Genomic DNA, 16,547 nt, shown 5'->3' with positions numbered 1-16,547 from the left:
AAAACCTTCTCCAGAATGCTCAGGACCTCAGACTGGGCCGAAGGTTTACCTTCCAACAAGACAATGACCCTAAGTACACAGCTAAAATAATGAAGGAGTGGCTTCACAACAACTCTGTGACTGTTCTTGAATGGCCCAGCCAGAGCCCTGACTTAAACCCAATTGAACATCTCTGGAGAGACCTAAAAATGGCTGTCCACCAACGTTTACCATCCAACCTGACAGAACTGGAGAGGATCTGCAAGGAGGAATGGCAGAGGATCCCCAAATCCAGGTGTGAAAAACGTATTGTATCTTTCCCAAAAAGACTCATGGCTGTATTAGATCAAAAGGGGGCTTCTACTAAATACTGAGCAAAGGGTCTGAATACTTAGGACCGTGTGATATTTCAGTTTTTCTTTTTTAATAAATCTGCAAAAATGTCAACAATTCTGTGTTTTTCTGTCAATATGGGGTGCTGTGTGTACATTAATGAGGAAAAAAATGAACTTAAATGATTTTAGCTAATGGCTGCAATATAACAAAAAGTGAAAAATTTAAGGGGGTCTGAATACTTTCCGTCCCCACTGTATATGTATATATATACATATATATATATATATATATATATATATATATATATATGTATGTGTGTGTGTGTAATGAAAAAATAAGTGAAAAAAAAACACTAATTGCAGTGCAACTGGGAAGAAACTTCAATCTTCTGTATATGTTGTTAGTTAAGCAGGATTTAGTAAAAAAGATAAAGGTAGAATAAATATGATTCTCCTGGTGGTGCACATGTCCAAAAAACAAACAATCAAAAAGTTGGTTGCCAAACTGAAAGTCCAAAAATGCTGTCAGACCTACAGATATAGAAATACAAAAAGGGAGACAGACAATCACCTAGTTTGCATCCATGTGGCTTGAGTGGAGACTTCAACTTCAACACAGTGCATTAGGAATAGCTATCAAAAAACCCTTTACCTGCAATTAACTGTACAGCCAAGCATGGGCTCCCTAAGACTCCAGATACAAACTTGTGCTCGTGTGAGCTTTTATATGTCCCCACCCATCCGACCGCAGGTGCGTCAGGATGTGGTGCGGACGTAAATCAGGGAGCCACGTGTGTGCAGAATGTGGCAACTCCGTCCCTGAGGCTGACCTCACAACTCTGGGGGAGTGGTCCAGATGGTGATCCATCACGACCATCTGGACAGGCTGGACAGGAGGGAGGGGAGGTGTGCAAGCAGGGCAGATTGTTCTGATAGGACAGAGGTCCTGGTTTAGGAAGAGGGAAACGCCACTCCCCATCCACATCACGTTCCTAAGAAACAGGGCACATAGATCGAAGCCGAGGGCCACAGGTCGGCCCCTGAACCGGGTAAACACCCGGTGAACACATAGAGTTGGTGGGCTTTTCAAAGCAGGTACGTTGCTTTGCCCAGCCAAGCCATTCTGCCGATGTATATATGTGTGAAGCGGTCGGCAAGTGGTTAACTAACAGCATATACAGCAGATTGAAGTTTCTTCCCAGTTGCACTGCAATGAGTGTTTTTTTACACTTATTTTTGCATTACATATATGTTATTCCAGTGCCTGGCCTGCTATCTCGTGGATGTTGAGGCTTCCTACACTGGAATCTGATTTGAGTAAATATCACAGAAAATGTATAAAACAGAATAAACTAAAGTAGAATCTTTTCGAATTACAGGTGTACCTATTTGTTTTATGAACATATATTTATGATTAGATTATTTGTGGCCCCCCATCCCCCCTGGCGTTCGGTACGTGTGGCCCATGTGGACAGACTCCTATCATTATTTGCTCTGGTTTTAGTCCTACCACAAAGTGCAACATTTGGAGGTAGGGGACATATTGGGGGGAACTGATGTCTGTCTGAGGGGTGAAGCCTCCTGATCAGTTTTGTGCTGTTTTTTTTTTTCATTTTATGCATGTTATGGAGCTTTAATATGAGTGTATTATACTTTGTTTATTATTGATTTTGTTTTTTTTTGCCTTATCAGTGAACTCATCATGCTTTCCTTTGAAGAAGCCGAATACGGCGAAACATGTCGGAAGTACAACCGTGGTGTTGATCCAATGCACCTGAATAATGATACCAACTGGTTGTACAAATAGTTTTATTACAATTATGTTCAAATAAATACTGTTTAATAAAAAAAAATTGTACTATGTGATTGAGCACCCATAAAGTCCCATATCCCTGCTAACTTTGAAATAAAAAAAATTGGGATGTTGGTACCATGATTAATGTGCTTCTGGTTATGTCCTCATACTTTTTTGAAAAAGTGACAGTTTACAGTGTGCATGGAAACCTCACAAGTATGTGTTGTATATAGCACATGCAATGTGGAGAAGGGTCCTTGTTGTGAGGAACTACAACATACAACACAATTCAGTTTTATAGCAGTTTTTAGTGCAGTGCATGGCTTCTCTGGGAAGATCCCTTTGATTGCCAAAGAATTATGCTGAAAATTGCCATCTATTCTCTGGTTTTCAGCATACAAGCAAACTCTCCATAAAAAAATCCCTTTCGGGCTCATGCTCACTGCAGCTCAAAGAGGCGGCTCCTACAGGCTTTTGAGCTTTCTTGAGCTCTCATTTTTTTATGCCTGGAAACCCCCCCCCCCATGTTAGCCAATGTGTCCTTGCACATTATGGCTTTTTCAGGAGTTTACAGGCATATGCTCTTGAAGGCAGAAAAAAACCTCCATCAAACTTGTGTTTTTGAGAGGAGCTTTCGAGCAGAAAAGACGCCTAATGCCGTGTACACACGACACAAATTTTATCGCGTGTGGGCTTCATCGGACCTTTGCTGTCGAAAAATCAGACGGACTTTAGAAATAGAACATGTTTCAAATCTTTCCGACGGATTCGAGTCCGGTGGAAGAATCAGTTCGTTGGTATGCTAGTACCGATGGACAAACAATGACGCAAGGGCAGCTATTGGCTACTGGCTATGAACTTCCTTATTCTGGTTCGGTCGTACATCATCACAGTCGAATCCTTCGGACTTTGTTGTGATCGTGTGTAGACAAGTCCGATTCGACGAAACTCCATCGTAACTTCCGTCAAAAGTCAGTCGGAAAGACCGTGGGACCTTTGATGCTGAAAATTCCGGTCGTGTGTACACGGCATAAGTGCCCAAAAAAGAAATGAGCTAAGGGGAGGGTTTGTTTAAAAAAACACTTATGCTCAAAAAAGCCCAAAGAAGTTTAAAGAAGCTCAAAAAAACATGCAAAAGAGCCCAAAAAGGTACAAGCTTCTTCAAGTTGAAATAAAAGCTCAAGTGCCTGTAAAAACTGCTTTTTTTTTTTTAGCTACAGTGTGCATGAACCCTAAAGCCTCGTACACGATCGGATAATCCGCCGGGAATTGTGTGATGGCAGGCTGTTTGTATGCTCCATCGGACAATTGTTGTCGGATTTTCTGCGGACAAAAGTGGGATAGCACGCTTTAAAATTGTCCGCCAACAAATGTGTGTTGTCGGATTATCCGATCCGTCAGACAAAACTCCAAAGTGCAAACACGCATGCTCGGAAGCAATGCTCACCATAACACAACATTAGCAGAATTTGCCCAAAGGGTGGCGCTAAAGAGCTGAAAAACCACATAGTTTCTTGTTGGTTGGCCGACAATTCTTTGCCGTTTGTATGCAAGACAAGTTCATGGCCAATGTCCTTTGGACAAAAGTCCTACGCTTAGTCCGATCATGTGTACGAGGCTTTAAATCCATGCCCCCTCCCCCCACCAAATAAAATGCTGCTCAGGTTACAGGACTCTTTTTTCGGGCAGCATCAATCAAGACTGAGGATAGACTGTGAGTACAGGACCCTTCGGGGAGAGGGGGAAGCTATGGCAAACAGGATAGGGGAGCCCGGAGTAAAATAATCCTAGGGATGATGGAGATTTAGCTGATACCAATGTGATACCAATGTTTAGCAAGGAAACTAAAATAACAAATGATAACTTCTACAATTCTTGTTTAATTTTCAGAAGCTGAGAGTTCATCATCAAAGGAGGAGGAATATAATGACCTTAGGCGTCGCCTCCGGATGTATTTCGGGAAACGGAAATGCTTTGTGTTTGAAACACCAACTGACTCCATAAAAGAACTTAAGAAATTAGAAGAGCTACCCGATGACAGACTAAATGAGAAATTTCTGGCTCAGAGCGCCCTCTTCTGTGACTACATTTTCAAGAATGCTGAGATTAAGAGAGTTGATATCACAGTCAACGTCACTGGACACAGTGAGTTAATCTAATGATGTATAGCTTTCATCAAATACGTTAAAGTGTACAGTGCCTTGCAAAAGTATTCACCCCCTTGGCTTTTTACCTATTTTGTTACATTACAGCCTTTAGTTCAATGTTTTTTTTTAATCTGAATTATATGTGATGGATCAGAACACAATAGTCTAATGCCCCGTACACATGAGCGGATTTTCGGTCGGAAAAAACTTGGATGGTTTATCCGACGGAATTCCGCTCAAGCTTGGCTTGCATACACACGGTCACACAAAAGTTCTCAGAACCTTCGACCGCCAAGAACGCGGTGACGTACAACACTACGACGAGCCGAGAAAATTAAGTTCAATGCTTCCGAGCATGCGTCGAATTGTTTCTGAGCATGGGTAGGAATTTTACGCGTCGGAATTTGTACAGACGATCGGAATTTCCAATCAGAACTTTTTCCGACCGAAAAATAGAGAACATGCTCCCAAAGCTTTTGCTGGCTGGAATTCTGCCAGCAAAAGACCGATGGAGCATACACACGGTCACATTTTCCGACCAAAAGCTCAGTCTTTTGCTGGAGGCATTTCCAATCCTGTAAACATTAGAAAAATATATACCTGAAACTATTTTTCAGAAACAAAAAAACGATAATTGGCCTGTGCGTATGCATTAACCTCCTTTGTTATGAAGCCCATAAAAAGCTCCGGTGGAACCAATTACCTTCAGAAGTTACATAATTAGTGAAATGATATCCACCTGTGTGCAAACTAAGTGTCACATGATCTGTCATTACATATACACACCTTTGTGAAAGGCCCCAGAGGCTGCTACACCTAAGCAAGAGGCACCACTAACCAAACACTGCCATGAAGACCAAGGAACTCTCCAAACAATTAAAGGACAATGTTGTTGAGAAGTACAAGTTAGGGTTAGGTTATAAAAAAATATGCAAATCTTTGATGATCCCTAGGAGCACCATCAACTCTATCATAACCAAGTGGAAAGAACATGGCACATGGCACAACAGCAAACCTGCTCTCTCTCTCTCTCTCTCTCTCTATGTATGTATGTAGATATATATATCTATATATATATAGATATATATATATATCTACATACATGTTTTTCCAATTTCCTCAGGATTGGGCGAGCTGGCAAATTTTTACACTGAAGCTCTAAACTCCTCTAATGTTACCTGCTTGGAGGAGGTGGTGGTTTCCTTGGCTGAAAAGGAAAACAAAATGGCCGTTGAGGAAGGAACAAAGCTCTATGAGGACAGGATGAAGACCATTGTGTTGCCCACTGAAACACTCAACCAGTTCCTGGATCTGAGCACACAGTACGAAGAGGAAGCTAGAAAGGTATTTTTGGAAAGATCGATCAAGGATACAGATAAGAAATTCCTCAACGAATTTATGGTGAGTTTTTATGTTGTATATAAGCCCTGCCCAGTCTTTGTCTGTTCAACTTGGGACTGCCTACACAGGGATGCATGGAACACCTGTGCATCCCTGTGCAGGCTGTGTGAATGAGACCTTAGGCTTTTTTCCACAATAAATTTAGGTAATTAATGGCAGTGGGTGTAAAGAACTAAAGTTTATTTTCAATCTTCTAATCAAGAATAACTAGTAACTGGAAATAGTGCAAAAGGTTTGACAAGGGAACTCATGTTTTTTAATTTTTTATTCTATAAGGAAATTGTAAAGAGGACAAGAATGGAGTTTAGTGTTACGAATGAGGAGAAGTCTCGGGAGAAATGCGAGGCTCTTATTAAGAAACATTCTGCGGGCTTGGAAAAATATTTGGCTGAAGGAAAGTTCTGTGTGCCTGGAGGACATGCAAAGTTCAAGAAGAGCTTAAAAGCCATAAAACAAAAATATAGCAGTGAAAGAGGAAAAGGAGTAAAGGTTGGTGGACTTATTATGTCATTCAGGATTAATCTTGAAGTACAACTCATTATGCATTGTAAAATCACAGATTGCATTGTTGCATTATCAGAACTTCAATGTGGCAGTTACCAGTTCTGGAGCTCTGTTAATAAAGTAGGAATATTTGGGAATATTTATATTTTAGGAATATTTGCCTTGCACTTCTTCATCCCACTGGAATCCAAAATTTGGATGTTGTTAGATTCGGATAGGATTTAATTAGTCCAATCCAAATGTCAGTGTTATGTTTGGTGACTCAGATTCTCAAAGGACTTCTAGGAGAAGAAAGGCTGAAGGCAGCTCCAAAGACTATTCCTGAATTTTATCTGCTTGTGGTGTTCCCTGATCACCCTAAAGCCCCGTACACACGGGCCGAATGTCGGGAGACATCGGTCAGTTAAAAGAAAAAAAACATCCGGCATTCGCTTGGTGTGTATTCTGGCCCGTCCCACAGAAGCTGGCTTTGGTCGGATGTGCATGCTTGTAACCAGCAGCCAACCAACTCCTGATAAACGCTCTCAGCCAATGACGGAGAGCGCTGATCAGAGAGTTCTGGTTGGGGGGGCCGTCTCCCTGTCAAAACACAATAGCTGAGCAGGGGAGATCACTGAAGTAACTTTGCATAGTAAGTACAGTGTCTCTCTGAGTTGAAAGAAAAAAAAACTCATAGTGTATATTCCAGGCTTCAGCCTGACTCCGGATGCCAACAGGCCCCACCTGGCTTTCATGGCTGCTAGGAGCTGTTGGTGTTTTTTAATTTCCCCAGACTGTGTCCCAGTATTTCCATTTTTTTACCCCTATGATCCCATCAGACAGGCCTGCCCGGAGCTTCCAAAACGTTTCTGTTTGGTCATTTTTAAATAGTTTGGCCTATCCACAACTGGTCAAACTTTTCAGAGGTTCACTCAGCTTTAATAGCTAACAATATAAGGTATGTAATTATATAGATAACTGTATAAGAAGTATTTCAAATTTCAAAAAAAAATTCTAAGCTAATCGGCAAGAGGGTGTCACAAAATAGCATGGGGAGGTGAGCACTGCCTTGGGGAGCCAATACAAAAAAAAAATACACTCAGCCATGAGCAGTGATTTTCTATATGTTTAAAGTGAAACATTAAAAATGTCCAATTCTTTTAAATAACATGCCTTGTGGGGTTTCCTAATCCTTCCCATGAAGGGGCGCATCTCTGTTATGTACAAAAAGTGCAGCAGTAGCACTAACATGTACATAGGAAATAAATTGAAATATTACCAGTAAATGACAGTTCATTGACAGGTCCTTAAAAAAAAAAAGAATCATACAAGCATACAATTTTCGGCAATTTAAACTGTATTTTTTCTTTTTTAAATGTCACTTTTGCAATAGCACATCCTACAATAAGAAAGACAAAAACGTACATATTCCCCCTAATATGCGTACTAGATCTCTTGAGCCAGGTATAACTTTTAAAGCGGCATCTCACAGAAAAAAATGCATGTCCCCCCCCCTCCCCTCTGGGTCTAGTATGGAATTTAACCCCTTGACGTCAACTCCCAACAGCCCTTTAAGGGGTTTGGAATTCCAGGAGGCGGGGTTTGTGACCATGTGACCGCCGTGATTGGCTGTCGCAGTGGTCACATGATCGGAAAACTCCTGATCGCAAGCAACGATCGGGAGATTTTCATGAGCCACCGCTCACCTTGCCTGGAGCGCACAGGGGGCGTGTGCTCTCGGCACAGCTCTGTGGATGCTGTTGAACGCAAATATGCGGCCGCTCGGCACCATGGCCTGGCCATCAAGATGAAGCATTTTGCGTGCGCTCTGCGCCTAAGTGTTAAAGGGAACTCCTTGCAAATAAAATGCATGGGAGGCCCCCTGAAAATCCAGAACCTTAATTTCAGACACTTAATCCAAAATTCCAGACCCTTAATCCAAGCATGCAGCCTGGCTGGTCAGGAAAGGGGGGTGGATGAACGTGCAGCCCCCTCCTGAACCATACCAGGTTCCTCTCCCTCAAAAAACAGGAGCATGGCTGGTGGGTGTGGAGGTCTGTGGGTGGAGGACTTCATCTGGAAGTCTCCTTTAATAATAAGGGGGCTCCAGATACCACCAGATGGAAAATTTAGGGCACCAAAATTCATCTTCAGTTTCGAGGCTTGACTTGTTGGGTATCTTTTTACTCAGCCCAACCTCATCTTTTATATATGATGGTAAAGATGGTAATATATTGCATTTTTGTGCCCTAAATGTAACTTTTTTTACTGAAAATATATGCTTGATAAACCGTTATGCAAATAGTGTGAAATAATAAAACTGGAAGTACCAATATTTTATTCTCCATGGTCCCTGCTTTTAGAAAATATATAATGCTTAAAGTAGATGTAAACCCGAAAAAATGTTTTTTTTTGTTTTTTATATCATACTGTAGAGTATAAGATTTGCTATTATTTGAGCCCAGTTTTGCCACACAGAGTTAATCCATCTCTGAGCAATCCTCTTTTATTGTTCAGTGAGACAATTCTTGACAAACTGAGAAAAACTTTGTCAAATCCTCCCCCTTGCTGTGAGTGACAGGTGATTTACATCTTGTGTATTAGCCTAAGAGACATGCAGTACTTTTTAATTCCCTCCCCCACTCCTTTCTTCAGCAGCTCTGCAAGGATTGGCTGTACCACACCTCAGCATGATTTGGCATGCTGAAGTCATGTGGTTACTTTCCTGTCTTTTCACTGGATGTTAGAGATCATAGCAGAAGTTCAGTGTTAGAAATACACAGAGAAAATGAATATTGATAAGGGAAGTGTAGAGGTGGGCGGGGAGTCTACTGACACCATGACTCCACCCACCGAGCTCCAGACAACAGACCCACCCACAGAATATGCAGTTTTTCGGGTCTCATAACAGACAGAGGGGAGACATTTGACAGGTAAAGATACATGCACTAGGCATGTATATCCTTATAAATAACCCCTATGGCAGTAGTTTAGAAAGGATGACATTGGGTTTACATCCACTTTAAGGGTTTTAACTAATCTTTAGGCATAAAATGATTAAAATCGTTTTTTAAATGTGCAAGAAAAACGCAAAAATGGCTTTGTCAACAAAAGAGTTAGACGTTAGACCCAGTCATCCAATAGCTGCAATAATTTACAATACATCTTTGCCTTTGTTCACTCTCTACAGGCGGAAGCGGTGCTTCAGGAATACATGACGTCCAAACAAACTGATGAAATCCTAATAATACAAAAGGACAAGGACCTGAGCAAGGAACAGAGGAAGAAGGAAGGTGAAATATTTGCTCATTGCCACTTACCATGACAATTAGTAGAAAAGATTTTCTTAATTACAGTGCTTGATTCCTTTTTTACTACTACTACTATTATATACAGTGGAACCTTGGATTACGAGCATAATCCTTTCCAGGAGAATGCTTGTAATCCAAAGCACTCGCATATCAAAGCGAGTTTCCCCATAGAAGTCAATGGAAATGAAGATAATTAGTTCTGCATTGACTTCCATGGCATGCAATACCTCATGTGGCCAGAGATGGGGGGGTGCCGGAGAGCCTCGGAAATACTCAAGGACAGCTTGGCTGATCTCAGAAACCCTCAGAAAGGTTTGGAAACACTTGGGAACTGAGAATTTCCGAGTGTTTCCAAGTATTTCCGAGTGTTGCAGAGTATTTCCGAACGGATCGGCTCCCAACCGTTCCGAGTGTCACCGGCACCCTCGCACCCCTGCCCATAAGCAGTACTGCACACCCCATTAGCTTGAATTCTGCTTGTTTTGCGAGACAACACTCGCAAACCGAGTCAGGATTTAAAAAAAAAAAAAAGTTCCTCGTTATTCAAAACGTATACTCATAAACCAAGGTTCCACTGTACTTGAAAGGGTGTACTACTATATGTGATTATGTGATGGCTGCATTAGTTTCCTTTCCTCTACTTTTCACTGGTGATCCTGCCAGTAACACACTTCCTGTTCCATACTGTATCTGTGGAGGATCAGTGTTGTCACTCTAGGTTCCTCTCCTGATTTAGACTTCTCCTCTTACAATGGAACAGAAGGTGGGGGGTTGGTGTTCACAGAAGGTAGCTGAGAAACTTATAACATTGATATTTCAGTTCCATATTCAGTGATAAGGATACAGAATTTCTGGCAAGAACAGGTATTTTCTGCACTACATTATGGTTCTTGGGTTCAGATATACTTTGAATTGAAAATCTGTATTCAGGAGGGTAAAACAACAGTTCACTTAAAGCAGAGTTTCACCCAAAAAGGGAACTTCCGCTTTAAGTACTCGTGACCCCCTGACATGCCACATTCGGGGGGGGGGGGGGCTAGTTTTCACAGGTACCCAGCTCCAACTTCCTCTCCTGGCACTGCGGCACCGAGTGGATGTTTACCTCTCCCCCCTCCCTCCCTGCAATCTTCTGGGACACGTCACAGGTCCCAGAAGATTGCCGGGCCATTCCTAACGCCATTCCTATGCTTTGAACAACTTTGTTGAAGTCTTTAAACCCTCATTCAGCTCCAATTTGAGAAGGTTAAACACAGATCATAATAGAAGCATCAATGTCAAGCATCTAGCAGGCCTCAGCAGGAGTCCTGCAAGCTTCAAGTGTTGCTGAAGTCTTCTGAAGCCTTGTTTAAAGTGACAACCAGCACTCCCATTATGATCTGTGTGTGACCTCCCCAAAATGGGTCTGAATGGTGTTTTAAGTTTCCATATGTCCCCATTTTATAGAGATAGTCCCCATTGTGAGAGGTTTGTCTGCGAAAATGGGCTTCCCTGGATTTCTGACCCCTGTAGTCTATGCTTTAAACTCTCTTGACCCATAGCAGTATAGGTTCAGGTTTTATTTAACCATACTCTTTTAAGCCCCACCCACTGTTAACACAATGTTGCCACGCCCAAGCTTTGCTGCATGCTACGCACACCGCATCATTGTCCTTCTCATGACATCCAGGGTATCTTGTCTTTATACCTCCAAAGTCTGCGTACAGTATCTCTGAGACCAATTGTTTCAGGGGGTGTTAAAAAGGGAGTGTGAATTTTTGGGTGTGGCTACAAATGAGGGTGTGGTTTTGTGGGTGTGGTCAGTAGGTTGTCCCCTGAATTTATATTGAAAATCTGGTAACCTTATTTAAAAAGCTTCAACAAAGTTGCTTGTAGCTACGAGCTGAAGCCCATATGGGCACAGCCTAATCTTTCTGATTTATGTACCTGTAATGGACAGAGCAGAAGGTTTAAGTTTGCTTCCTATAACAAGGCCAAGAGGTAAAAAATTGTATTTATTTTTACATTTTATTGGGGTCCATTCACTAATGTTTACTGCATGTGATAACGCATTCACGTGACTCATTTTCATAAATTACCACATGCGCTACATTAAGTCCAAATCATACCGCTAAATGAAAAATATAAGTAAATTTCATTTAACCACTTGCCGACCGGGCCATAGCCAAATGACGGCTACAGCGTGGTCGGATAACTCTGTGAGGGCATTATATGGTGTCCTCCCAGAAAGACGCTCCCACGCGCCCCATGCATCCGGGAATGTCCGTGACCGTCGGGTCTTCAAAACCCAGCGCCTCATGTATCGGGGTAACTGACAATGACAGTGGCCCTTTACCACGTGATCACTCCGTATTGGACGCAGTGATCACTTGTCAACAAACCAGGGCATGTCTGGTTCGGCTCCTCCCCTCTCCCCACACCAATCGGTAAAGTGTGTGAGGAGAGGAAGGAGTCGGGTGCAGTAGTGCTGTGGGCTGAATCTGAAGTGCCCACAGCTCTGATCTGTGCCCATCTCATTCATGTCCATCCATGCTTCATCCATCGCCATACTCCGGAGGAGTAGCAGAATGTATTTTGGGGGGTCATTTTTGCTATGTATATGCTATGTGTTAGAAATATGCGTTTTCATTTTCTTTCCACATTTTCCCAAAACTTGTGGGAAAAAATGACATGTTCAAAAGACTCATTATGCCTCATAGATTATTTGTTGGGGTGTTTACTTTGCAAACTGGGGTCTTTTTTTGGGCACTTCCATTGTCCTAGTGCTCCAGGGCCTTCAAAAATGTGTGAGAGTCTAGAAATTAGATGTGTAATTTATATCCCTAGAACACCTGGCGGTGCTCCCTGCATGTTGGGCCTCTCTATGTGGCCAGGCTGCGTAAAAGTCTCACACATGTGGTGTCGTCATACTCAGGAGAAGTAGCAGAATGTGTTTTGAGGTGTAGTTACAAGTATGCATATGCTGTGTGAGAGAAATAACCTGTTAATATAAAAATCATGTGAAAAATAAAAATAAATAAAAAAAATCTTCAGTTTGAAAAGAATTGTGGGAAAAATTACAACTTCAAAAAACTCATCATGCCTCTTACTAAATACCTTGGAATGTCTAATTTCCAAAAAGGAGTAATTTGGGAGGTATTTGTACCTTCCTGGCTTGTTAGTGTCTTAAGTACATCAGGTGTGATCAATTTTCAATGATTGGCACCATAGCTTGCAGACTCTTTAACTTTCACAAAGACTAAACAATATACACTGATTTGGGTTATTTTTACCAAAGATATGTAGCAGTATACATTTTGGCCAAAATATGTGAAGAAAAATTACTAATTTGCAAAATTTTATAACAGAAATTAGGAATGTTTTACAAAATGTTCGGTCTTTTTTTATTTATAGCGCAAAAAATAAAAAAACAAGTTGTGAATAAATACCACCAAAGGAAAGCTCTATTTGTGTGAAAAAGAGGACAAAAAAAAAATCATTTGGGTACAGTGTTGCATGACTCAGTAATTGTCATTCAAAATGTGAGAGCACCGAAAGCTGAAAATTGGTCTGGGCAGGAAGGGGGTTTAAGTGCCCAGTGGGCAAGTGGTTAAAAAGCTCTTAAGTCGAATTAACAAATGGACCAGAGAGTAAAGAAATATACAATATTTACCAACAGGGTTTTGCTGGTGGTATCAAATGCAGTATTTGTCAAAAAACAGGGTGAGGGCCCACAACGTTTTTTTGACAAATAGCTGGTTGCTAAGAAGGGGGCTGAATGTGAACAAACATGCCAACTTTAATAATGATGAAAACAAAACAGTGTGCCCCCCCCCAAAAATCCATACTAGACTCTTATCCTGTGTTGATGACGACAAAGGCCTCATCCCCTCAACCCTGGCTGGTGGTTTTGGGGGTCTGCGGGAAGGGGCTTATCGGAATATGAAAACTCCCTTTAGCAAGGGGGGCCCCAGATCTCACCCCCCACCTATTTGAATGAGTATGGGGTACATTGTACCCCTACCTATTCACCAAAAAAGTGTCAAAGTTATAAAAACAGAGAGACAGTTCTTGACAATTCCTTTATTAAAAAGTAAAAAAAACAGTGTCCCCCAATGACAATCATGACGCCCGCACACCACCAAAACCCAAAAAACAAAAAAATAAAAAGAGCTCCACCTGCAAGGATGGCTGGCCGCCGAATGCCTCCTCCACCATTTGACAGTTCTTATATAGGTAAGGGGGGCCACCTGTCGATGTCACCTGGTGGCACCGTCCTTTTTGTGATGTCATGGACCGGTGCATGCTGTGTCTGTGATGTCACAAGGGGCAGTGCCACCCGGTAACATCGCCAGGTGGCCAGCCATTACCTATATAAAAACTGTCAAACGGCGGAGGAGGCATTCGATGGCCAGAGGTCTTTGCAAGTGGAGCTCTTTTTATATATATATTTTTTGCGTTTTTCAGGTTTAGGTGGTGTGCATGGGGGTTACTGTTTTGTTTTATTTTTTCTTATAAAGGAATTGTCAAAAACTGTCTCTGGATTTTTATTACTTTTTGACAACTTTTTTGTTGAATGGGTAGGGGTACATTGTACCCCATACTCATTCACATAGGGAGGGACTGGGATCAGGGGGCTTGTTAAAGGGGGCTTCCAGATTCAGATAACCCCCTGACCGCAGAACCCCACAACAACCGGCCAGGGTTGTGGGGATGATGTACCATAAACATAGGGACAAGGTGCTTTGGGTGAGGGGGCAGCCCCAAAGCACCCACCCCCCATGTTGATGCATGTGGCTTGGTATGGTGGCATGTGGCCTGGCCTGCCGTGCTGCATGCTCAGATAAGGGTCTGGTATGCATTGGTGAGTGAACCAACTGACAGCTGATGAGTCATCTGTTGTTAAGGACTCGGCCGTCGGCTTCCCAGCCCGCTCCTTAGCAACCAACTGAATGCTGTAAATTATTGCATTAAATAATGCAGTAATTAACTCAAAATTCTTAGTGAATTGCACTTTCAAAACTGATTTGCCGCAAGCGTTATTTTACTGCATTTTGAATTGACCCCATTGTTTGCTTTGTTTGTCAGAGGAAAACTCTAGAAAACAAATAGAGGAAATGCATGAAAAATTACAACAAATGAAAGAAGAGCTTCAGAAACAGATATTAAATGAAGAAAGAGAGAACTACAAGAGGACTATTGAACAGTTAAATCATAAGATGGAGGAAGAGAGCAAACGGATGAACGAGAAAATGGAACAAGTCCTCAGGGAGAAGGAAATGGTAATACTAATTAGTTTAATTTGCTACCTAATTTATTCAAATACACTGTATTTTAAAACCTATTTTCACTTTTTGGCCAAAAAACATGTTCCGAATCAAAACTAGAATATGAATGCATCACTAGTACAATGGTTTTATATAATAATGGAGTGTCTGTTTTCTGTGTGGTAGTTGTAGTGCCCAAAAACGAATTCAGTGCACGTGAGAAACTAATCCTAAGTAAATACTACACAACCAAACTTTGTGGAAAACTTCACCTACCTAGATGGCCAAAAGTGGATTTCCCTTCAAATCAATAAGGTCAGGTGATTCCAGTAAAGGCTCCTGTTAATGTGGCAGCATGGAAAGACATTTTAGACAATTATGTGCTTCTAACCTTGTGACAACAGTTTTGGGAATGGCCCCTTTTTGGTCCCAGTGTTATGTCGCGTACACACGAGCAGACTTTACGGCAGACTTTGCCCGGCGGATGGGATTTCGACGGACAATTCGATCGTGTGTGGGCTCCAGCGGACTTTGTTTTCTCAAAAGTTGGACGGACTTAGATTTGAAACATGTTTTAAATCTATCCGTCGAACTCGAGTCCGGTCGAAAAGTCCGCTCGTCTGTATGCTAGTTCAACGGACAAAAAGCCACGCTAGGGCAGCTATTGGCTACTGGCTATAAACTTCCTTAAGAATGTTCTAATAGGGGAATGGCGCTGTTCACAGACAATTTATATGAAGAGGTGAAATCTAAAAATAAAAATGTGTGCACCAGAGTCCAACAGCAAACTTGGTGAAAAATCCTGAAAACGTGCTACAACCCTTTACAGTGTATATGTCATATGGGATGTGGGTGTGCAAGTCACCAAAACATTTATAAAAAGTGAAAATAAACATAAAGAACATAAAAAGCTGGTATGAGTGACACTAAAACATATCCACGTTTAAAAATCCCACTGACGTGCCAAGTGACACCAAAAGTTGGCAACTATAATTCCTCTAATATTGACTGGAAAGATCAGAAGATATAAATACAAAATATATATAATAAATAGATGTGCAGCAATCAAAAAATGTATAGATTTGATAAATTAGTTTGTGAATATGTGCAACCAAAAAACGTGTAATAATTTTATGTGCACCAATAAAAATTGTCCAATAAAAATTGTCCAATAAGTGTAAAAAAAGTCCCTGTGCACAGATGGTAGGTGTATCCAAGTAATCCCCAGCAGGTTTTCAGTACTGTCGGAAGGCCCAACCCCTGCAGGGTTAATGGGCATATGTGTGTAGATCCAGTAACAGGAATCCTGAACGACCGATATCCCTCTCTCAGGGTCCATGATCTCCTTCCCATTTAATTCGCTATAATCCTTTTAATGGTATCCACCGGAGAAAGTCCATGTATGTAGAGAAAAGAGGAGCCTCATAGCGTAAATCCGAAAAGATGTAAATTTATTAAACAAATGAGTTAAAACAAATAAGTTAAAAAATGGGAGCTGACAATGCTCCACCGGCTGTTAGGCCGTGGAACGCACGCCGCTACCACGCCTCCATAGCGGCTTTTGGCTTCCAGCCAGCCGGTGGAGCATTGTCGTGAACGAAGAACAATAACTTTATTCCTTCCATGAGCATGTTGCAGAAAGAATATGAAACAAATCTTCTAGAGATATGAGCTGCCTTATTCACTTGGTTCCTGTAATGGTCTGCAAATCATCTCCCTCCTGTTTACTACTATTTCCCAACCACACAGTATCTCCAAGTTAAGTCCCAAGAACTATACTCTGAATAGAGTTCTTGGACAGACTGATGGAATTTCCCCCGGGTGATCCTCAGCACCCTCAGTCTTTGAAAATA

At 41.7% G+C, this 16,547-nt stretch overlaps 1 protein-coding gene across 1 annotated transcript in view; it reads left to right on the top strand.

Annotated features, from left to right (window-relative positions):
• The window catches only part of LOC141148310 (guanylate-binding protein 1-like), a 1,084,899-nt gene that overhangs the window by 1,051,832 nt on the left and 16,520 nt on the right, over positions 1 to 16,547 (top strand). The window contains exons 9-13 of the mRNA XM_073635621.1: positions 4,000 to 4,254; positions 5,380 to 5,657; positions 5,934 to 6,146; positions 9,331 to 9,433; positions 14,516 to 14,709. Of these exons, the coding sequence (XP_073491722.1) occupies positions 4,000 to 4,254; positions 5,380 to 5,657; positions 5,934 to 6,146; positions 9,331 to 9,433; positions 14,516 to 14,709 (1,043 nt within the window). The remainder of the gene's footprint in view (positions 1 to 3,999; positions 4,255 to 5,379; positions 5,658 to 5,933; positions 6,147 to 9,330; positions 9,434 to 14,515; positions 14,710 to 16,547) is intronic.

This window comes from Aquarana catesbeiana, linkage group LG06 (genome assembly GCF_042186555.1).
Source record: "Aquarana catesbeiana isolate 2022-GZ linkage group LG06, ASM4218655v1, whole genome shotgun sequence".
Lineage (NCBI taxonomy): Eukaryota > Metazoa > Chordata > Amphibia > Anura > Ranidae > Aquarana > Aquarana catesbeiana.
The sequence above is the reverse complement of the archived record's forward strand: the minus strand, read 5'-3'. Positions and strand labels throughout refer to the sequence as shown.